The following is a 24,035-nucleotide window of genomic DNA, read 5'->3' on the forward strand; positions in this document are numbered from 1 at the left end:
ATAGTGGAGGGCTGGGAATGAAAGCTTGTCTCCACAGCAGCCTGGGGATCGCTGCGGGCTCCTGTCACGGCCTGGTCCCTGCAGCCGAGCGTTGACGGGCGCGCGGAGCCACAGCTTCTTCTGCCGGAGGGCCGTCGAGAGAAGCTGTGCTCCGCGGAGCCCGCTCGCCTGGCCTCGGGGCCTGCACTGCCGCCGCACGGGAGGAGAGGGAAACCGCAGCAGGTAAGAAGCGAAGCTAGAAAAGGCAGCAGTGCGAAGGTCCCCCCCTGCCCGCTACACCCCGGCCCGGCCCGGCCCGCCCCTGCCACGTGATCGCCCCGCCCCGCCGCGCTGGCGCGTGCTCGCCGTTTCCGGGGGGAGGGCTCGGGTGCGGGCGCCGGTAAGTTTGTGGGAGCGGGCGGTAAGCGGCGGTGGCGGAATGTCCGGTAACGGGCTCAGCTACAGCGAGCAAGGGGCAGAGGCAGCGGCCGACCTGGGGCAGGAGGCGGCGCCCACCACGGGACCGTCGGCCCCCGTGGCCTTCGGGCTCTTCAGCAGCGACACCAAGAAGTAAGGGGGCGGGCCGGGCCGGGCGGCGGCAATGTGGGGAGGGAGCTGTCTCTCAGGGCCCGGTGGCCCCGCTTGCAGCTGGGGGCGGATGAGCGGAGGCGGGCTCCGCGGGCGCGAGGGCGGTGCTGGGCCGGTGGAACTGTGCCCGCGGGTGCGGGAGGGCGGCCTCAGGGCTTCTCCTAGGCAGGGGCAGCTCAGGGGAGTTGGTGGTGGGGAAAGGCTGCCTCGGTGGCTCGCTTTTACTACCGCATGACTCCGCAGAAAAGTTGGCTGGCTTGCTTAGCTTCAGGGTGTTCATAGAGGAATGGGTTGTCTGTAAAGTTTTTTTGTTGGTTTGCTGCTTGCCGTTTTTGCGCTGTTTTGGTAGTTAACCACACTGGCATTAGTTTAAATTTCCCTTCAAGTTCTTTACATTTAAACAACAACGACAGAAATGCTTAGATGTGGGAGTTGTAGTTGGAAATATAGTTGATCATGACGAGGTGGTCAGCTCGAAGTGGGTGTGAACTGTGCTGTGTCTTGGTCAGATGTTAGAAAGAGGAAATGGAGGAGGGGAAAAAAACCAGCAGAAGGGCACTGGCACAGGAAGACCTTGAGCTCCTTAAAGGAAAAGCGAATTTGAGATTTTAAAAAAACACAAACCTGTCTAAATGAAAGGTTGAAGAGGTTTACTAACCTGGAATTGTATCCTGCAACAAATTGGAAATCCATTCCAAGAGCAACCAATAAAAAGCACCATAAACTAAGGTCTCGTGCATTAGAAAGTCAATGACTTATTCAGTTCGATTGTTCTGCATAAAGAGAACATCCATACTCTAGAAACTTCCACTGATGTGTTTATTTTTGTGATACACCAAAGTAAATCACAACATGAAGCTGCTGTTGGTCTGATGCTTAGTGCTGTGAGACAGCAGCTGATAGGCCTCCTCAGTGCGTGAGAAAAGTTATATTTCTTTGCCCCTCCTATTTCTTTAAGTACTTTTCTTTTTCATTCCATTTCAGTTGAAGTTTTTGCTGCTCTAGCATGGATGTCCCTTTGCTGACTTGTGTGTTGTAGCTAATGTATGTTGTTTGTACCCTTCTTTTCTTGTCCCCTTCCATCGAAGCTTCTTTGCACTTTATTTCTTAAATATTGTTTTGCTACTTGTTTTCCACAGAGGGAGCGCCTCGGTCATGGCCACAATTCTTTACCCAACTCATTTAACTCTATACTTCAGACTGGTTTGCAGGTGAAGTATAGCTCTTGGTGGTTTATCAGATGCAGAAGCTACAGTGATTAACTCTTCTTGAGGCTGCCTGATGATTGGGGGAAATATAACTCTGGGGTCCTTAGATGTTTTGTACACACGTATGTATATATCCTTCAACATGACAGAATCAGAATAATTTGTGTTACGTATACATGCCTTATTTAATTGATCCTCCAGGCTCTACACCTACATCAAAGGAAAGAAGATCCATCCTCTAACAGAAGGGTTTAAGAGGAAAGCATGCATTGATGTCTGTGGTCTTTTCTAGATGACAAACAAGTTTTTCGCTGAAATAGGAAGTTACCTGTCATTCAGCCCTGGGTGGGTAAGCTCTGAGTAGGGGTTGCATCGTTGAGAAACAGACCCAGTGCAGAGAGGATTATGAAATTTGTGTAGTCTGACAAATCAAGCAAGGACTGTGAGTGGTGGTTATTGTTAGAAAAGCAGGCTACTTTTTCCCATTTGGAAAATTCTGTAGTCTTCTACCAAGCATATAGTGTGTATGTCATATAGCTCACACTGGTAATAGCCCGAAGCTTCGTTACTGAGACGCAAACAAAATTTCCTTTCCTTAAAGCTGATGGGGAAGCCTTCTTGGAACAAGGACTGTAGTCCAGATGAAGATCATTGTATTTTTTAGGTTTGATTTTGTGTCCCTTAAACTGGGCAGACCTGACCCCTCCCTGCAGGGAGTATGGAGAAGTGTTAAAGGTATCTCTGCATCTTGCGTATTAAAGTGTAAGGACAGTGGGGTATTCCACTGGTACAAGTAAAATTACTCTGAGATTTTTTCAGAGTTTGTGTGCTGATCTCTCTCTTTTCACCCAACATTCCTGAATATGATCTCAAATATCCTTATGTCCGTTTATGTCCTATATATTTGTAATGTTTTAGTGCGTTCCAAACTTTTTGTTGCTGAGGACAGAGTTCCTTCCTTAGACTTGCTGATGATGCAAGAAGTACTCCTCATCAGAGAGGCAAGTGTATAACACACAGCCCAGAATGCTGCTGTGGTAACAGTTTGACCAGAGGCCTGCAATTGCCTATTGCCAGTTCATCTGAACAATATCATGCAGTTAAAGTACAAATATCACAATGCAGGTGGACTGTAAACATTTTCTTTAAAAAATCAGTCTCTTTTCTGTATGCTGTCTGTCTTTTCCTGTTTGTCATGAAGAGGAAGTAAGCCAAAGTGATTGACTGTATCTGTGAAATATGCACTGCCTACTTGGAAGACTGTCAAAGTCATCTGAATAACATCTAAAGATACTTTTTGATGCACATCACCTAAGTTAATAGTATGTTTTTATACAGCAATACATTGTGTAACTACATAGAGGGATGAAAAGTCTAACCACCTTCCAACTTCTATTAACACAGAATCCATATTAATTGCATACATTAAAGTGAAGCTGTTGCTGCCTATGGTTAATTGCAGGTGGACAGATAATTTTCATCTACATTAATTGCATTTTAAACAATTTATCTACATTTAATATTTTAATATAGATTTCATCAATAAAAGTAGCTACTGATGTATCTAACCCAAATGTAAAAACTTACAGGTGAACCACATGAGTAACATCAGTAGACACCAAATGATAAGTACAGTATTGAAGCAGATGGCAAAGTTTATAACATCCGTTTTCAACTTCAGTGATTTACATCTTTAAACTGTATTCCTGCCAAGCAAAATACATTTGTAATTTATTAGACTTTTTTTTTTTTTCCTGCAGATCTGGCTTATGCATTCTGTTGAGCTATTCATCAGAAAACTCGGCAGCACTGCAAACCCATTTTTTTGTGCTGAGATTTGCAAGCCTGTTTTGCAGAGAGCTGATCGAAGGTGGTGATTTCATTAAGATACTCATTTCTCAATTCTCTGTGCAGAAGACTTTTCTAAATTCATCAGATCTAAAAACTTGCTTTCAGCAGCTGCCAGAGATGTTCTTGGAGTCTTAGATTGATCGATTTTTGCCTTGGCGTGTCCTGTTCAACCAGTCATAGAAAGCTTGTGCGTAGACTGCCGTTTGAAATTCTCGGAGGACACTCCAGCCCTAATATTCAAACTTGGTGCATCTGGCTGTGCCTTGGCACAACTACTTTCTTTCCCCATCTGTTGTAATGGCGCTATGCCCACTAATATGGTGTTATGCCAGTTTTGGTGGGATACAGGCTAGCAAAGATGAGTGGTCTGAATGAACTTTACAAGATAAAATCTGAACCCTATAGTCAGGACCAGGATAGGAACTAAGGGCAGTGTACAAACATGGACATGCTATTGCAGAGCGCTTCTCCAGCTGAAGCCAGTCAGATCTGGTGGGAAGTGAGACACAGTGAATATATTCTTGCTGCTGTGCACTTGGCACATGTAAGGATGCAAGCAATGAACTGTTGATTTGCTGTGATTCTCTGTAATGTAGTAATTAAATTTTTTTGAGGTTTTATTTCCTCAGAAAGAAAAGTTTTATAGTTCAAGGTCTTCACTGATTTCTACAGATTTATTGTGCCGTAGACATTTGCCATGATCTCCATCCCGAATGCCATTAAAAATACATTTACATAACACTGCTGTAAGACGGACACTTGCAAGAAATGTCAGATTTTCTTAATTCTACTTTTCTGAAGGCCATCCTTGTCTGTGCTGCCCTGTGTAGTTTGCTTCTTACATTCTCCTGGTATATAAAGACTTTTTGGGCATCCTTCTAGGTGGTGAACACCACTATAATGCTATTCAACTGTTTCTGAAACATTGTGGACATGCAGGTAAATACATTAACACTGTTGTGGGTTTTGACAGTGACAGCACCAATTCTGTGGTGATGGTATAGTTAAAAGAATCCCCTTCCAACCATTTTCAGGAAAGCTGGAGATCCTATTCTCACTCTCTTATAGTCCCTTCACAACTATCAAATGCTACAAAGTAATCTGCAAATAAATGTCTGGAAGTTCCAATCATTGGCCTCAAGGCAGGCTCCAAATTGACACAACCAGTTCAGTGGCAGCACCGCCTCAAATGCCACTTTTTCAGCCTTCAGGAGACTGGTCTCTGCCACCAAGGAAGACTTTTCTCTCCCAGAAGCTTCCCTGCAGCATCAGAGACATGGGCACTGTCAAAACAGAACACTGTCAAAAGAGGTCATATGCAATGGAGTTGGCAAGATTTGTAGTTGTTATCCTTTCAGACTACCTTTTTTGTTGTTGCTGGGTGATGTAACTAGGCTCTAACTATTCTAACAGATAATATTAGATTAAATCACAGATCTCTCCAGAAAAGGTTTCAAATTGCTTTGTCGTACAAGCTGCAATCTAGTTAGAGCTTTTGAAATATACGTTGGTTCTGAATCTACATTGATGGTGGTGGTAGCAGCAGCTTACAGGTGTTCTTGCACTGAGTTGCACAAACATTGCTCAAGTACTGTGTTTTCACAACAGGGAACTGGGAAGATACTTTATTCAGTTTTAACTTTACATTTTTGCATATGTTTCCTCACTCAGAAGAGCGAGACTGTACAGGTATTTGAGAAAACTAGTGGTAAAGTAATCATTAAATGAGTTAAATGATGTTACTGGTCAGTCTTGTTCTTCTCTGTGGCTGTCCACCTTACACGATAGTATAGTTTTCCTGTTTTTCTGTATGTTTCTGCTTTCTGTCTTTTAAAAACTATCAGTCTGCCTGTTGGGTAGTACAGTTATTTTTTTAGATTAAAAAAATAGGAGTGGCTGAAAAGGAGATAGATTATTTCTTTTAATCCACAGTACAGCTATACTCTTAGCCAAATGATTTGAGTCTCCCTTGAAACAATAGTTAAATTCTATGTTGGTGTTATGAATGGGCAATAAATATGAAGTGTGTTACAATGGATGAGGATGGTAATACTGAATAAAACCACAAGGTGTCATGCAAACAGTTTGTGGTATAGAATGAAACAGTGAAACTCACGACTTCTTAATTCTGTGCTAGAGGAAGACCCCCAAAATCAACAGCTGAATGAACTCAGATTGCAGCTGCTGGTTTAGTTTCTGTATTATACAGCTCTGAAATAAATTTACAGTTTCTTTTTAAGTGTTAAATTCAAACTTACTCAAAGTTTACACTGTACCTGGAGCTAGAATAAGCCAATTTATTTTGCAGTGCAGTAAAGCGTAACATTTTTTTTTTTAAAAATTCATTTTGAGAAAGTCACAGGACCTCCCATAGGGCTTCATTGCTACTGAGGTGACAAGACCAAAGACTGAACTGTTCTGTCAGTGTGGATTTTCTGCTTCAAACCTGTTCACAGTATTTTGAGCTTTGCATTGAAACATTTTCCTGTCTTTAGGAAAAAACAAACTGTTGTATGCCCTGGTTAAAACGGTGTCATTGAGGCTAAGGTGTCCTAAAGATTTTGAATGCAAGAACAATGGAGTGATATTGTGAAAATGGAAGTATGCAGTGGATGGAAAACTTAAGAAATGCATTATTAAAGCTCTGTAATTTTTGTTCTTCTTCTATACCAGATGCTTCCATAGTATCAGAACTGTTGAAACTTGCTTCCTCCTCTGTGGTGAATTTGTTTGCCATTTCCTATATCTTATCTTGCAGTAACACAGTGCTGTACTTGTATATGTAGCACCTCTGTCTCGCAAGGAGTTCATTTATTTGTAGTTACTTTTCTTATGGGTGATTAAAACTGTCACCAGGTTTTGGGGCATACAGATGGCATAGGGAACCATAGTTAAATTTGTATTTTAAAAAACAGTAGGCTGATAAACTTCTAGGAGTGAAGATTTTATCACTAAATAAATGCTGTTGCATTGCCAGCTGGAGTTCAGTTGGAGTTTTGATACTCCTGCTTTTTACAATGAAAGTCTTACGGTTAGTGGGTGACTTCTTTCAACACTGAGCACATTGCAAATGCTGACAGTTTGTGAGCTTCATTTTTATGGTGTTGCTAAAAAGAGGAGGAGATATAATAAATGTTTGTCCTGTTAGAGGGGAGTGTTCTCTTAAAGGTTCTTCAGGATACGTAGGGGCAGTGGCCAATGATATGCCACAGATCATGGATTAGTATTTTAGTGTGATTAATGATATGCAATAGCTCCTATGAGAAGACAGTGTAACAGAGAGAGGCCTAGGTTTATCACTGACATAGCTCGTTTAAATCTCAGTAACGTACAGTTGTGCCTACCCTGTTGTGTTTCCTGTAAAAGTAGTTAATGATGTTCAACGGAATCTGAAATCTTAACCATATTCTGAGCAAGTGTGTACTTACAAGAGCAGAGTATATTCAGAGTTGTTTTTTTCGTTGCTGTTTGTTCTAATCAGCATTAAGAGAAAATGTCAGAATCTTTTCTGGCGTAAGACTCCAGGCTCTTAAAATCATTTGGCAGTACACTATCTTGACTGTCAAGCTCTAGGCATTTTTTATATTTTTTTTTCCTTGTTATTTTGAGACATCGCAGTGAGATTTTTGTTAGGTTTGGTTTTGTTTTGGTTTGGGTTTTTGATGTTGGGGAAATGGAGCATGAAAGAGAATGAGAACTAGAAAAATATGAACTAATGCTTTTTACTTTCTTATAGTAACATCTATAAGATTAATCCAAACCTGTACGCCTGTCATAGGTCTCATCGTGTACCTTCTGTCATACCCAGAAATGATGCAAAGGTATATGAAGCAAGTAGTATCTGTTTTTAAGACTACAGTCATAAAATATGAAAATGTAGGAAGTTATGAATTGTCTTCCTCCACTTATCATTTGACCAGTGATTTAAAGAGAATGTGTTAGTCTGGATGCGTGTTGTGGTGTCCATCATGTTGTGTCATTGTAGATGTGTCAAATGTGATGTTTACTAGGAGAGAAAGTTAGCTGATAAATCCGCATTTCTAATTTACACTCCTTTCGCTTTAAATTCTCATATTGAGGAGTACAAGCCTGTGGTGGTAAATGTTGCAAAAGCACCTGAGTACCGATTCCTTAATATTTTACTAGCTGGCTCATCACTTCTTTCGGTGCATGCTATGCAAATAACAGAGATTGCATTTCATAGCCTGTTCATGCTGTATATGGATATAATATTTCTCATTAGAATCCATACCAATTTCAACCATCAACTTCTTAGCACAGTGACACTGTATTATATAGAAGTTAAGACACTAAACAACAACTTGGAAACTCGGGTACATTTCATTGTAGATATGGCAGTGGGCAGACATGTTGAAGTAATTGTGTTATTTCTGTCTTACACTGAGAAAGTCCTTTCATGTCTTCTTAGGCAAAATGTGCTTACAGACAATGTACTTTTACAAAGTTGTGGGTTTTTTGCACCTACTGTTGTTAGGACCATTGCATGCTTCATATAGGTCTGTATTATTCAAAAACTCCCAGATTGGGCTTCTTTAAAACATGATTTTGCTGCTGAGGTAATAAAGCCTGTATTTTAGTTGTCTGTAATACAGTGCTACTGTAATACGTACCTAACTGTTAAGGTTAGAATTACTTTCCCGAGTCTTATTGGGGAGAGTCTGTATTGATGCATCTGGAAGATTGCTTGCATTTTCCTGAGCTCCTTGCAGGTGGATGTAAGTGACAAAGAAATTACTTGTCTAACATTGTGTGCTGAAGAACTTTCACTTCAGAATAACTAATGAGTATAGAAATATGTACAGCAGTGTGATGTCTACATTTATGCTTTCTGTTTTCAGGTATTTTACTTAAAGACTGAAATTCCCTTGAATCTTCTCAGTGCTCAGAAGATGTAAATATTTTTGTGCTATACAATAGACTATTCAATGAAAGACTGAAATGCATTTGTTTTCCCCTTTGTTCATTGAGGCTGGTGATAAGAGTTGTTTTTGGAGGGAAATGACCTTTGAAATCTGTGTAGGATATTTGTTTCTAGAAGTTAAAACAGCAAGGGAGTGGGTATCCTGTTACTTAATAAGATTTTCTGAGTACACCTCAGTCTCAACAGGCAAGTTTGGTTTAGTGCCGTCAGTTTTGGGGGTTTTTAGGGGTTTGTTTTCTGTATGTGGTTTGTTGTTTGGTAGTTTGTTGGATTTTTTTGTTATTTTTAAATATTGTACTTAAAACAATGGAACAAGATTCTACGATGCTGGGTAAAATGCTTGAGGTGTCTTGCACTCTTAAATCTGCTTTTAAAGGGCAGAAGTTTGAGGTTACACTGAAACCATATTTAACTGTAGAAGAGAAAAGATTTGCTGCTGCTGATCCATGGGAACATGTGGAGCAATGTTTAACTCTGTAAGTATCTAATGCTTGGTAATCCTAGATTATAATCCATTAGAAAAGATTTTAAAAATACATCCGTTTACTTAGCAGTGAGTTTCCAAATGGATTCATCATGAACTTTCAGTGCTTTTTTCTAGTTTTGGTTTTTTTTCTCCCAGATGATCTTTTTCTTATCAAAGCCGTTAGAAGTACATTTTGCCACTCAGTACTTCTTTCTTCTATCTTCATGTCTAAAACTTGTTTTTTGCCTTTTAACTTTGTATTTATTACTCTGCTAAGTCATGTTCATTCTGTTATTATTGTCTGCTTTTATCTTTCCCAGCTTCTGGGTGGTAAGTTGTCAGTATATACCTGAGTCTTATTCTGTGTGATTTCCTCTGTTTTTGCTACTTAATCCTCAGGTTTCAAATTATTTCCACGTTTTATACTTTCTTGCAAAATTGTTGACCTTTTTTTTCATGCTAACCTTTTTGGAAATTTTTTTGTTAGGCAAATGTCTTCCTAGATTTGAACCTTAAGCAGTTACCATACCACCACCTTATTGATGCAACACTTCTTGATTCTTAAGGCAGATACTGGTTTGTTGTTTTTTTTTCCCAAAAGTAGTTGCTTTGTTGTTTGTACCAAGGAATTGAAGTATCCTCCTTACTAATTATATAGAAACCATGTGATCACAATTTAGTAATATTATCCTCTGCTTTAGCTGTTACTGATCTCTCCGTCTCAATTTGCGCATGATTTTGTGCAATAGCCATAGGAAACTGGAAGTAGGAGCATAGAACTAGAAACAAGTTTCTAAGTAGAATCCAATCTTATGCTATAGCTGTGTTGTATAGATTCTTTCACAAGCACAGCTTAAAAGGTAATGATTAAGACTTAAGGAGAAGGAATTAGAAGTCTCTGAAAATTCTGTACCAAACTCCAGCAAAGTCTCAGGCAAAGTATTTCAAGCTGATGTAAAAGAGCTGAGACTCGGTATCTGATGAGGAACAGGTGGACAAGAATGGTCAGCGAAATAATTTCTGTGGCCAAGCATGTTTGGAATAAAGAGAGCTTTCAAAAGTTAAATCAAGCTGAGTTAATCATAATTGGAACTACACAGGGAGATTAAAAGGTTAAAAAAGGCAAATTGTTAAAGGCATTTTAGACACAACCCTAAACCAACAAGTATTTGATTTCTGATATAAAAAATAAGGATATAGAGCTGAGGGGGAAATCCGGAGTGGCTGTAATAAGTATGAGGATATGGAGGTGAACATAAGCATGCTTGAAGTAAAATCAGAAAAGCCGAGCTTGATATTATGGAAGGTATCCCTTTATCCCAGGTAGTTGGGAGTGGGCAATAGGATACAGTCTGTGAAATCACAGCATAAGTTCCTTTTAATAGATCTCTCAACTTGAGGTAGTGTTCCAAGAAGATGGTACATTGTATGTTACCACTTGCCGTGGAGAAGCTGGACAACTGTAGACATATTAAACTGATCTCAAGAGTATGCAAAACTGCAAAAATTTAAGGGACTGAAGCAAAGTAACTAAAAATGCTGAAAAGCTTCAAATGTGATGCAGGCAAAATAAGGAGTTCCTAGGGATATTTGGGAAATGGTGCTGAAGCAGCTGTTGAAATTGAATGCTTCCACTTTTTTCAAGATAATACACAAGTATTAAAATGTCAAATGAAGCAAATATTTATAACAGGCTCTCTGTATTGGGTTGCTCCAGTATTTAATAAATGAAACATTTTTTTTTGAAAAAGCTGTTAAAACTTAAGTTGAAAGTTGCATGTAGGTATCTACACCCTGAATTTTGTGTGGTTTTTCTTCTGACTTATTAGGAAAACTTGTTTGGATTTTTTCCAGGTCTAGTTGTGGTTCTTAATTTTGTAAATTTATACTGAAGTTGTGTGGGCCATGTGGATTTCTCATAGACAGGCACAGAATAGATAAGTACTGGATCTGAAAATACAAGTAAGATCTTCAGTGTTAGAGTGACTCCATGTCTTGCAAGGAGGAAAAATACTATTTAAAGATTTATGAAGTTGATGGCAATGCTTTGTCTTGCATCTAATTCTGGCTTCTGCGTAAACCTCTTTTCTTCCCATCTGAAATTCTGAGAGCAGCGATAAATCAGAATATACCTGGATTTTGCATTCACTTTTGAAATCCTGTCGGGGTGTGTCAGGTCTGGCTGAGTTGGAGTTAATGCTCCCCATAGCAGCCCTCATAGTGCTGTGCTTTGCATTGGTAGCTAGAAGGGTGTTTGTTGGTAACACACCAGTGATTTGGGTACTGCTGAACAGCACTTGCACAGCATTGAGGGTATCTCTCCAGCAGGCCCCTCTCACCAGTAGGCTGTGAGGTGGGCAGGATCTTGGGAAGGGACGCATCCAGGACAGCTGATCCAAATTGACCAAAGGGATATTCAATACCATGTGACATCTACTCAGCAATAAAAGCTAAGAGAAAGGAGGAGGAGGGAGGGCATTTGTTACTAAAACATTTTGTCTTCTGGAGCAACTGCTATGTGTACTGAAGCCCTGCTTTCTGGGAAGTAGCTGGATCGCCCTTTCTGATAGGAAGTAGAGAATAAACTTCTGTTTTCTTTTGCTTCCACTTGTGGCCTTTGCTTTTGCTTTATTAAACTACCTTTATCGTGACCGACAAGTTTGGGTTTTTTTTCTGTCTTTTTTCTTTATCCTGATGAGGAGAGAAATGATAGAGCAGCTTAGTGGGCACCTGTCCAAGGTCAACCCACAACACAGAATTTCTATGTTGCCTTTGATTATGTTAAAGCTGACTAGGTTTGTAAACTTGAAAAGTTTTTGGAGTTCTTTGGTATGTTGCAGGTATCTCTTCTTGAGCTATTGTTTGCTTCATATTGTCTAATACTTCAACTATCCAGGCATTACAAAAGGCTATTTCTTCCAAGAATCTTTTTAATGAATTTGAGAGTCTATGCATGTTGTTAGACTGTAGTCTCTTTGCATTTAAAAACTAAGCAGGGAGAGGCTTCTTATAAGCGGTGGCTAATGAGACTATTGGCTTAATATTTTCATGTGAGAATTTCTTCAGCTCTAAAAAGTTTTTGGATGCTGTGTATATCTAATCATCGGGCTATGTTAATTTTATGTCTTGTAGAATAGGTGTAGATCTGAGACTTTTGATCTCAAGGACAGGACATAGCAATTTCCAATCCAGAAAGACAAATGAAAACATAAGGTTGTATGCTTCATTCTCATTGAAATTCAGACCATACTGAAGCTATAGGGCTTTTCAGTGATTTACCGTAAACTGATGTTATATTTTAACATGTGTCAACCTCAGCCTATTGTATCTGGCCTTCAGAGAGGAGAAAAGGGAAGAGTAAATCATTGGTGAGCTCTTCCCTTGCTTCAGGCTTTCAACCTTCCAGCCAAGACATGGCTAACAGCAGATTAAAGTTGCATGGGTTTGCATGATTGTTGGAATCTATCAGATTATTTTACTGAAGATTTCATTATACTAGGCTATCATGTTAACAAATACAATTTAAATGTAGGCAACAAGGAGCTGTGCTTCACCCTAAGTTGCAGAATTGATGCAATAATATAAAAATGGCATTCTGATTTTATTTTTTGCTTTTTCTAATGGATGTTTTTCTATGTTTTTACCGTAGAAATGAAGACCTAAAGCAAATGTTGGAAAGCAGTAAAGATTCTGCAAAGCTGGATGCTATGAAAAGAATTGTTGGGGTATGTGGTTTTTCATAATTATTCTTATTTGTTAAGGTATCTTTTTTAAGTAATATTTTTATTTGTTGGATGTGGATACTGGTTTTGCTTTAGAGATTGTGTATGAAGTTAAGTGTTTAAAAGCCACTGTGAAGTCCTTAGTTTGAAATTTTATGTAGAAATTGCTATGTCAAAATACATGCAGTCATACACTTTTCAAATATCAATATTCGTGTAAACAACTAAATAGGGAGGTAAGATCTTAAAAACTATTCCTTCAGATGAGCTTGAATTGCCATCTTAATTCAGCAGAAAAGAAACAAAATTTGCAGGAGTGAAGTGACAAACTAAAAATAATAACAATTTTTAGATTCATCAAGACTAAGTACTGGGTCACAACAAGCCCAGGGAATACTTCAGGCTTGGAGAAGACTGGCTGGAAAATTGCCTAAAGGAAAAGAACCTGGGGGTGTTAATCAACAGCCGCCTGAACATGAGCCAGCAGTGTGCTCAGGTGGATAAGAAGGCCAATGACTTCCTGGCTTGTATCAGAAATTGTGTGACCAGCAGGACCAAGGAGGTGATTGTCCTCCTGTACTTAGCATTGGTGAGGCCACACCTTGGATACCGTGTTCAGTTTTGAGCCTTTCACTACAGGAAGGACATTGAGGTGCTAGAGCATGTCCAGAGACTGGCAACAAAGCTGGAGAAGGGTCTGATGATGAGTGGCTGAGCAGGGGCTGTTTAATCTGGAGAAGAGGAGGCTAAGAGGAGACATGATCACTCTCTACAACTACCTGAAAGGGGGCTGTAGTGAGGTGGGGGTTAGTGTCTTCTCATAAGTAACACGTGGTAGGACAAGGGGAAATAGTGTCAAGTTGCACGATGGAAAATTTACACTGGATATGAGGAGAAAAAAATCACCAAAGGTGATATTGAGCGAGGCGGACTTGCCATCCATGGAGGTATGTCAAAAACATGTAGATCCAGTGCTTAAGGACGTGATTTAGTGGTGGACATAGCAGTGTTAGTTTAACAATTGAAACTTGATGGTCTCAAAGACCTTTTCAAACCTAAATGATTCTGTGATTCTGAATTGTATTTACTATTTTTACTTTCTTAGATCATGTAAGGTTTGTTTTTTTTTACTTGACATTGTTGCTTACATATTTGGCCTTGTATTCCAGGTGAACTACATACCCATAGAGGTGATTAAATAATAATTAACACTACTGTATGTTTAAACCCTACGAACTAAACATCATAGAGTGGATAAAGGCTCTTTGTTTCTTCTTGAGAGTACTAGAAGAATCTTCTATGGAAAGCTGTTCGGTGTCCATGTCCTTTTTTGGGAAGGACTTCTACATTTGCTTTTTCTCATTCTTCTTTAGTCTCCTCTGGATGTACTTTATTTTTAGGTTCTTTTCTTGGGTTAACCCTATCCAAACATGTACTAAAGTGAATAGGTACAGATTGTTTCATGCAATGGTGTTATTTCCTCTAGAGCTAGTGATTTATCCTGTTTTTTCCTCTAGTGATGAACATTTTAGTCAGGCTGGTTGTATTTACTTTTGTTTTTGATCCTAATCCTGTTAGTGACATCAGTTACCTATTAGAACAGCTACTGTTTTGTCACATTATTCTTTTTTGGTGAAAGGCTTCTCGGTTCATCTCTAACATCTTTGGGTTTAACCCAAAGAGAGACCCAAAGAGAGTATGGCATCTGTAGTAATATTATTCTGCTTCCATCAGAAAATACCATTTTTGTGGCTATTATTATGGGCATGACAGTGAGAGTTGCCTTTGCTTCCTTGGAGTTGCCTGACAGTGAGAGTTGCCTTTGCTTCCTTGGAGTTGCCTGACAGTGAGAGTTGCCTTTGCTTCCTTGGAGTTGCCTGATCTTTATTTATATTTGGAAACTGATACCGCTGAATATGTGTATGCATGTGTAAGGGAGAATTAGAAACTATTAAATCTGGTCAGCTTTAAATTTTAAACTAAGGTTTTACTAGATAGATTTCCCCCCCCCCCCCCCCCCCAAACAATGCTCTCATCATAGATGAGCGCACAATGAGCAAATCTGCTCATTAGATCTCCTGCTGCTACATATTCAAAGCAGTCCTGTTTCTTTAATTTCCTAGAAGTATATGATGCCATGAAGCTGGAGACGTGTAGCTGGCACTGATACCTGTGATCCTTGGTCTTGGCCTTAAGTGATCAGATGCCAGAGCTTGTCAGGAAGGGAAGGTAGAACTGAATTGAGCACATTCTTTCTTCTGCTACCCCATTTCCCAATTCCAGATTTTTGTACTTTTGCAAGTTCCCAGTCCGTGGTTTTTGTCCTTGTTCTTAGCGCAATGCTGGAAGAGCACTACTTTCCCAGATGGCAGCAACTTATCTTCTGTGTCTTGGGTATGTTTTCCTTGCCTGACTGCTGCTTCTTTCATTAAAGCATAAACAGCCTTTTAGCTGCTAACGCCAACCACTACTTGATTGCAAGTTGTTTGAGTTCACTGGATCCTGTTATCGGTCTCTTCCATATTTTCAAGGTATTCACTATTATCCTGTCTTTAAACTCTGTTTTATGACATCTGGTACCAACGTATGGTTAACAGAACAAGCTGAAACAATAAGTTTTACAGGCCAGGGCCAGGACCATGCACACTAGGATAAGGTCTTGCAAGAGTGCTGGTGGTGTCCTTGCTGGGTGGAGAGATGCGTGTGTGTTACCATTTGTGTGCTTACATTTAAAGAGTTCTCAGGGATGAGATATGTTTTCCCAGATGAAAGGCTTCCTGTAGCCTTATTATTAGATAACAAGGAACTATGTTGTCAAGAGTATTGTTTAGTGTTTCTCACTGGAATGCTCATTTTCACTGATTTTAGATAGTGGAAAAAGCTGTGCATACCAATAGTTTTCTTACTCTTTTAGGAGACTTCAGAGGCTGAACCTTTATTTATCCATGTAGGTGTGATGGAACAGTACCAGGAGAATACTGCTTATGATTCCTTTTGCAGCTTCTTTCTCATTTAAGGTGGCTTGTGAATTCTGTCCTAGGGAGAAGAAATTCATTACAAAAAACAAATCAATCTTGCAGAGGATTGCTTTTAATGGTGTAATTTCAAGTAGTCTCATTTTGATCTTCCCACTCAGTCTTCTTACATGAAGGTGTCTAAGCCTGTCTTCAGCTAAAATATGTATGTGTGACATATTTTTCCTTTTCTTCAGTTAGTGTGGGCTTTTTAAAAAATGTTTCTTCCTTGCACACATGCCATGAAGTAATTGCAGTCTTTGGACTTGGACAGTCATTGTGAACAACGCTGCTGCTTTAGAAATAAATTTGAAGTGTATACAGAACCAAGTTTATTCTACTATATGAATGAAAATACAATGGCAGATACTTCTTTTAAAACTGATAATACAACCACCAAGATGTTGCTGTTACTAGGTGTTGAAACCTGTCTGAGCTTCTCACCTGGGGAATAAAAATCTTGGTGCAGTTTTGCTCCTGAAAATTTCAGAGCATAAATTTAGGAAATGAATTCACATGCCTGATTTCTCACAGGGCATTTCATTTGTGTCTGTGTATGTCTCATGAAAAAAACCCATCAAGTTTAGTACACCCTGGTATTACCTAGCACTTTTTCTAGAATGAAGGTTCTGTCTGTACAGGAACTCCAGGTATATAAGGCAAGACAACTGGAGAATGTCTAGGCACAGCAACAAAAGTGACATGATAGACCTTAGTCTTGGAAAGAACCATTATGTTCTTTCAGGTTAATGATCCATGGGCTAAGGAGGATTTACACTAATTGTTATGACTTAATGAGTCAAAATACACTTTTAAAAGACCCTAAATACATATTTACATGGTACACTGGAGCTATTATGGTTGATCAGTTAAATAATGCAAGTAATGCATAGTTGTACTGTTACAGCCTACCAATGAAGTCTAAGGATCATTCCTATTTTTGAACAACATGAGATGATTAAGATGAGATGGTTGATAATATTTATTTTGGGATATTTCTCTGCAATGCATCTTGCTGCTAAGTTCTAATTGACTTGGTCATTCTGAATCTGACATTTATTACAAAGACATACTATCCTGCCCTGCTCCCCCCCCCCCCCCCCCCCCAAGTCCTAAGTGCAGTGGTTTAGTTTAGATTCTTTGTTAAGACCCTGTGAAACCCATACAATGTGCATACTTCTTAGTTTTTCACTTCCTGTGCTTTAATACAGCTGCAGGAAATAGTTTAAGATGTTAAGTTGGTTAAATTGAACTGTTTTGCTGAACAGCTGCTCCTAAACCTTTTTCAAAGGCTCACTCAGGACTAGCTTGAACTATAACTACCTTCTTTCCTCTTCTAGCATCTTTCTTCTAACCTTTTGCAGATATGCAGTTTGTTAAGGTATTGCCTGATTCCATGTTTTCTTGCTTTTGTTGCTAGAGATCCTAGTTCTTAATCAATGCGTTTAATCAATGAAATACACAAACATATCTGGGAGTTAGGAATGTGAGGTTTAATCAACTGTATAATGTTGAGTAATGGTGGGAATGTGAGCTGGTTGTAAACAGCGGTAACTGTAGTTGTAAAACTCGCCTTCCTGTGTTGGAACCCAGCTTTTCTAAGTGAGCTCTTGTCCTTTCTGATTAATTAGCTTGATACTAGAATGATTGGATCTTGCCCTTGACCATAGCTAGGCGTGCTCTAAGTCTGTATGCCGTAGCACTATTACTTGATAGAACACATTCTTGAAATTTCAGGGTTTGCAGCTTGGACATGAAGTACTGCCAGACATTTGTCTCGAATTAGATTTTAAAAAATGAGTTGTGCAACTGTCTTATATGTTGAAGTATTTTAGTCCTTCTGTATGTAACTTCCTTCTTAAGCTACTCATACAAGGCCTGAAGGTAAACTGGGGTTTTGTTGGGTTTTTTGGGATAATTTTCTTGTTTACTACACGCCCTAGTTTTGGTTTTTACTGAGCACAAATATGAAAAAATTCTTTCTTTAAAAAAAAAAAAAATCACAGTGGACTAACTGATGTTGCATCTACATCATTTGTTCTATGGTAAAGTCCAGTTCATAATTAGGCAGCACTCAGATTTTGTCATCTGGATAGTAAATAGTTAAATCAGATTCTGTCTTGAACTTTCTAGAAGTCAGGTTTGAAATATAGATGTGGAATCAATGCCTTTTTTTTTTTTTTTCCCCAGATGATTGCAAAGGGAAAAAATGCATCTGAGCTGTTTCCTGCTGTTGTGAAGAATGTTGCCAGTAAAAATATTGAGGTATTCTTATAACTCTTTAAGCATGTTGTTATGGAAGATATGTTTATGAAAATTTTGTTTAATTGTATCAGACATCAGCATAAACCATAAAATTTCTAGTATTTTTAAAAATATAATTTCTCAGGGTTTAGTTTCAATGACATAATTATGGTAACGGTTTTATAAGTAAATAAAGGAAGGCTACTCGATGATTAGGAGGGAGGAATAATAACTATTTAGATTTAAAAGAATTAATTAGAGAAAGTTTGTGAAAGAGTGTGATGGTAATCTGGAGAAAATGTACTGTAGTTTATTTGAGATGTTCTGCTGCTTTCAAAGTTTGAATAGAAATTGTATTATGTTGTATTTGAAAACTTTTATTGTAGATCAAGGCTGAGAGACAAGGGTTGGGTAAAAAAGTTTTCATGGCTCTAATCATGTAGTATATTTATAAAATATATTTATAAAACTAGTGTCTTACCAGTAGGATTGCAGAGTGAAATCACTTTAATTCAAGTTAAACAAGTCTTTGTACAAATTTGTATGTAAACAAAATCTGATGTTACTAATGAAGTATGTTTTAAAATAATTTTTTGTGTCACAATACTTTGTTCTTTTGATAACTTAGCATTAAACAAATTGTCTAAACTTTATTAATGTGAATATCTGTGATTCTAGAACATAACAGAAAAGTAACTTTCACGCTCTGAATCTTTTGGAGAGATGTGATTATTTGTGGTAGGGAGATAAGTCTCATCTTGACCAAAGAAATAACTTGCTGATGTACAGTGTAATCTCAGATGTTTGGGTTACTTTTATGCAAGATACTGAGACATTAAGGCAAGCTCAAACATGCATCTTGGGAATATGTCCTTACTCATTTCTTCTGTATGAAGTAGTATGAAAGGACCATATAAAGGGACAAACAATTTAGATTTCTTATAAAAGCAACTGATGAAGAACCCGAGTCAGAATAATCTGTGATAGGAGTTAATTGCTTGAGACAAGTTGCTTGACTAAATTTATTCAACTTGCACTAAAGTGCATGACTTCTAATTAAAAGAAGACATGTTTAATAGTTTTCAGGATTTCTGTAGTTAAAAATAACAGCAGAATTACAAGTTTTTCTTTCAGTCTGTTTACTATCCATTTTGGGAGCATATGTGTCTGTTCTTGCCTCAATATCAGGTGTTAGACACAAAGTAACTTGCTTCTGTATCTTGTTGTAAGAAAGAAAAAAAAATCCATATCAGACTTGTGAAAATCCAAATTTCCAGAAAGTTAAAAAAATAGAGATTGTGTTCAACTATGATGTCTTTAAATCCACAAGCATGCTATGTGGCTCAAAGAAATGTAAAGTAGCATTTGCATTAGAAAGTTGTACAATCAGAGATTTTATAAATTAATTATTACTCTAATGCTCATGCTAGTACTGTACATACACTGCCAGAACGAGTGCAGAGGTGTCAGAGTTATAACTGACTTGATAAATGAGATTTGGATGAAAGTAACATTTGTACATTTGTAGTCTCAGACTGCATAATGACCAATAAGCATCAGTTTGAGGAAAGCAGAGCAAGCATGCAGTGATACTAATTATTTCCTACTGCACAGGATCATAATTTTGGAAAAATGTAGGAAATTGTGATTTGAAGCCCTGAGTTTTAAGAAGAGAAGCCAATTAAATACATGCCCCAATTCTTCCTTCCTCTCCTGGGTATATGTACTTCAGCCTTTATTACTAATGAGAACAAAAATTTGCCTTTTCCCTTGCTTATGGTATCGAAAATTATATTTCCTGCAGTGATAACTTCAGGAAACCCCAGTCTCTCTAATGTGCTGTGATACAGGAGGTTACAGGTGTTTGTTTCCTTCCTTATTTTCTTCTGAGGTGGTGTTTCCTGTTATGAGCTTGAGAGAACGTAGGGCAAGGTATTACTTGCACAGACTTCTCTACCTCCCTTATCTCTGTGCTCCTTTGTGCATATTCAGACAAGGTTTTATCATGTGTCGTGGTTTTGCCTGGGCCAGGTTTTTTGGTATGAGGAGGGCTACAGGGCTGGCTTCTTTAAACAAAAAAGAGTTGCCAGAAGCTTCCCGTGTAACTCACAGGGTTAGGGCCAGTCAGTTCTAAGCTGGACCCTGCACCTGACCCAGGCCTAGCCAGTTAGTGATAGAGGTAATGCCTCTGTGAGTAACATTTGAGAAGGAGAAGAAGTTGTGCAGTTGCAAAACTGTAGCAGCAGCAGGGAGGGAGAATGTGAAATTATCTCTGCAGACATTAAGGTCAGTGGAGAAGGAGAGGGACAAGGTTGCTTAGGTACTGAAAAGGCTCCCCTGTGATATGTGGTGAGGACCATGGTGAAGCAGGTTGTCCCCCTGCAGTCCATGGAGGACCATCGGGGAGCAGAGATCCACTTGCAGCCTGTGGAGGAGCCCACGCCAGAGTGGGGGTATGTCTGAAGGAGGCTGTGACTCTGTAGGATGCTCATCCTGGAGCAAGTTCCTAGCAGGACCTAGGAGTTTGTGGGGGAGGTGCCCACGCCGAAGCAGGTTTACTGTCAGGACTTTTGATCCTGTGAGGAAAACAGGCTGGAGCAGTTGGTACCTGAAGGACTGTTATCCCAATGGATGACCCACACTGGGGCAGGCTGTGAGGAGCTGCCCCTGTGGGAGTCCCCAGGTTGGAGCAGTTTATGAGGAGCTGCAGCCCATGGGAAGGACCCACGCTGGAAAAGTTCATGGGGGACTGTCTCCCATGGTAGAGACCCCAGAGTAGCAGTGGGAAGTGTCAGGAGGCCTCCCTCTGAGAAGAAGCAGTAGCAAAGTCCATCTGTAATGAACTGACCACAACCTCCATCTCCCATCCCCTGCACTGCTAGGGGGGAAGGAAAGGGAGTCCCGGGAAGAGGATGGGTAGGATGAGGTGTTTTTAAGACAGTTTTATCACTCACCTCCCTGCTCTTATTATTTCTTTAATAATTCATACCTTTTTCTCCCTAAGTTGAGTCTGTTTTGCCCGTGACACTAATTGCTGAGCAATCTCTCTGTCCTTATCTCAACTCAGAAGCCATTTGTTATATTTCTCTCTCTCTCCTGTCCGGTCCAGGAGGGGGAGTGATTTTATGACTTGGTGGACATTAGGCTGAACCACCACATCTGGTAGCCTGACAATTAGTATAAGCCCTTCATGGGTTATATTTTATGGGCCCTTTCTTATATTTTAAAACAAGTAGACAGTTATATGAATTCACATGTCTTTCTCTGTGCTATGAAGTTCTCTTATTATTTATTTTTCCACTATGTAGTGCTGACATTTGTGCAGAAAGAAACTGGTAAACCAAAAAGATGCCAGGGCACTCAAAGGTAGATGACTAATTTCTTTGTTAAGGTTAAATGCCAAGTTTAGGTCATATTGTAGCTATGCTTTCAGACATCTATTGGAGATTTCTGGACCTTGGAAACCTTCATCATGGTCCAGTCTTTAGGATGCTTTTGAAATTATGAGAAATTACACTGTTAAGTCAGATTATTAATATGTTGGTCCTGTTTTGTGAAAACGTTTTGCCGTTTTTTTTTCCCAGTCCTTAAGAATTCTTACGCAAATCTGTCTATACAAGTTGTTCATCTGAGTGACTTTGTATCCGAATGATTTTCCTACCCAGAAATGGCTGCTCTTTCTTTTATCAGGGCTGAATGCTCTGATACAGGGCAATGGAGGTGAAGAAGCAGTAGAATGTGTTCATTTATTTTGAGAAGCAAAGGGCATTTTATTGTTTACAGAAGTGTCTTGTGATTTTTTGTTTGTTTGTTGTTTTTGTAAGTACACGTTGACCTCAACTTGATTATGTACATCATTGTCATGGATAGAAAGGATACAAAAAGTGACCTAATAAACAATTGGTGGTATAGAACAAAAATAAGTCTTAGTCAATAACTCATGGAGTTTGATGTGCTTAATATTGATAAACTAATTGAACAAATCTGTTTGTGTTTCTCAAGCATAATGTGCCCCTGTTATGATTAGTTTTATAGAAAGGAGCATTTTAACATTGAATGAAGGTAAATGGTAAAAGAATAGGGTAGTCACGAAGCTCTAAGTGCTTCCATTTCTAGTCACAGAGTGGTTTCAAGGAAAGGAGGCTTTCTTTGCACACCTGCAGTCATTCAGTGTATAGGCCTCTTGTGGTCAATGTTGATTGCTGCTTGCCTATAGCTGAACAACAAATAATTTAGCATGGTGTAACCTTCTGTGATTTAATATTATGCTTTTTGCCACAATTGGCACAAAGATACATCTTCTGATAGTGACAGTAATTATGGCACAGCTGTAGTTGAGGGTCTTTCAGAATTTTCCATTATAAACCTTAATAGTTGTTTTACAACTCAAATATAAAAAATGTTTTTACTGCTTCCTGGGCATACAGTAGCTATGAGGGGGTAAAGAAAACTAAATTGAATACCCTTCTCCCCCAAAATCATACTGAGGGTTTTCTTAATCTTCAGATATTGCATCCCTTGTAGTATGCTTATATTGGCTGTATCTTTTGAATGCTTAGGCAAAGGTGGACCTAATACCCTTTGTTTTTGTCCAAGACATGGTCAGAAGTGCTCTTCTAATCAGTTTTAAATGATGTAAGTTTCCACACTTCAGCTGCAAGTTATATTCTCTTTCAAATATATTAAAGTAATTGATTTTGAGTTTCAGAGTAAAGTAAAGTGGGCTTCTTGAAATCCTTGGCTGTTACCATTTGACCTATTTTCCATAAGAAAAAAGCATGAGGAGTGCCCAGGTGGTCAATTGCCACATGTCACCTTCTTCGATTATCCAAGTCTTTATTTATTAGTTGATAATATAAAGCAGTACTTTGTGTTATTAGCCTTCATCTGACTGTATCATTAATTAGGTTATTGCAGCACCTCAGGGAATTTCTATTAAAAGAATTACTGTAAATCGTAAGACATTTGACAAGCATGTGAGTACTCCAGGGATATATTAACTCTTCCTTTGAAGAAAAAACCATTAGTGAAAATGTGCAATCTAGGATTTAGTTTTTATAGACTTCCAAAACTTTCTGATAATTATGTTCATTGTGTTGTCTTTTCAGATAAAAAAGCTTGTATATGTTTATCTGATGCGTTATGCAGAGGAGCAGCAAGATTTAGCATTATTGTCTATCAGTACTTTCCAGCGTGCTTTAAAAGTGAGTAACTTCTAAACAACATTTCATAGAGAATTCAGAGGTGGTATCACAAAAATAAAAATATCTTCTTAAATGTAATCTCGTAAACTAAAGGATGTATTTTCTGCATCTGATAAAGTTTCAGGTTACATCGTCAACAGATTTTTTTTTTTTTTTACTACTTCAAACCTTGTCAAGAAGCTAAAAGTAAACTTCTAATATTTAATGAAACATTTAATTTCTGGAATATCTTCTTTCTACATATGTAAAGTATCTTGGAAAGTGAGAAGGCCTTGTTATAACCCTAAACTGCCTGTGTTCCTTCTAGTTTGCATAAGAGATCTTTCTGTTCAACATAGAATTGGAACAAAAGGAAGATACTGTTTCATTTCAAATTCAGATTAAAATGAGGAATAGAATTAGAGGACAAAAATTAGGGCTTTCTTTGGAGTGTGACCCTGGAGAAAAGAAATATGTATTAAGTCTCCTTAAATTTGGCCACTTTTTATACAGAAATTGGGGTTTTCCTTTTTTCTTGCACTCTTCTTGTAAGACTACTATAGTTTCATAATTTATTTCTGTCATGTGACTGACCCAGATTTGCATCTTGTTGGAAAACAGTGCAATCAGAGCACCAGGTGTGCAACTGTAGGATCATCCCACAACTGATTGGAGAGCTTTCTGTCTTTTCTTTCTAGCTCTTATCTCAATGTCATGTATACTACGTTACTATTTGTAAGTATCATGAGATATTCCATGAAAAGTGTTCAGTTTGTCTGTAACTTTTTAAAAAGCTGTGGATATTAAGAACATAAGGAAGTAGTGGTGTGCCAAGGAA

At 38.7% G+C, this 24,035-nt stretch overlaps 1 protein-coding gene across 4 annotated transcripts in view; it reads left to right on the top strand.

The window, feature by feature from the left end:
• Positions 1-358: 358 nt before the first annotated feature.
• Positions 359-24,035, top strand: part of AP3B1 (adaptor related protein complex 3 subunit beta 1) — a 157,994-nt gene continuing 134,317 nt past the window's right edge. Inside the window, exons 1-4 of one of the 4 annotated variants that reach the window (XM_062017754.1) lie at positions 359-549; positions 12,684-12,759; positions 17,961-18,035; positions 23,123-23,218. In XM_062017754.1, the coding sequence (XP_061873738.1) occupies positions 419-549; positions 12,684-12,759; positions 17,961-18,035; positions 23,123-23,218 (378 nt within the window). In that variant the 5' untranslated portion in view covers positions 359-418. Of the gene's footprint in view, positions 550-8,993; positions 9,045-12,683; positions 12,760-17,960; positions 18,036-23,122; positions 23,219-24,035 lie in introns of those variants that run through there. The other 3 variants (XM_062017755.1, XM_062017752.1, XM_062017753.1) reach the window with 3 other exon arrangements.

This window comes from Colius striatus, chromosome Z, assembly GCF_028858725.1.
Source record: "Colius striatus isolate bColStr4 chromosome Z, bColStr4.1.hap1, whole genome shotgun sequence".
Taxonomy (NCBI): domain Eukaryota; kingdom Metazoa; phylum Chordata; class Aves; order Coliiformes; family Coliidae; genus Colius; species Colius striatus.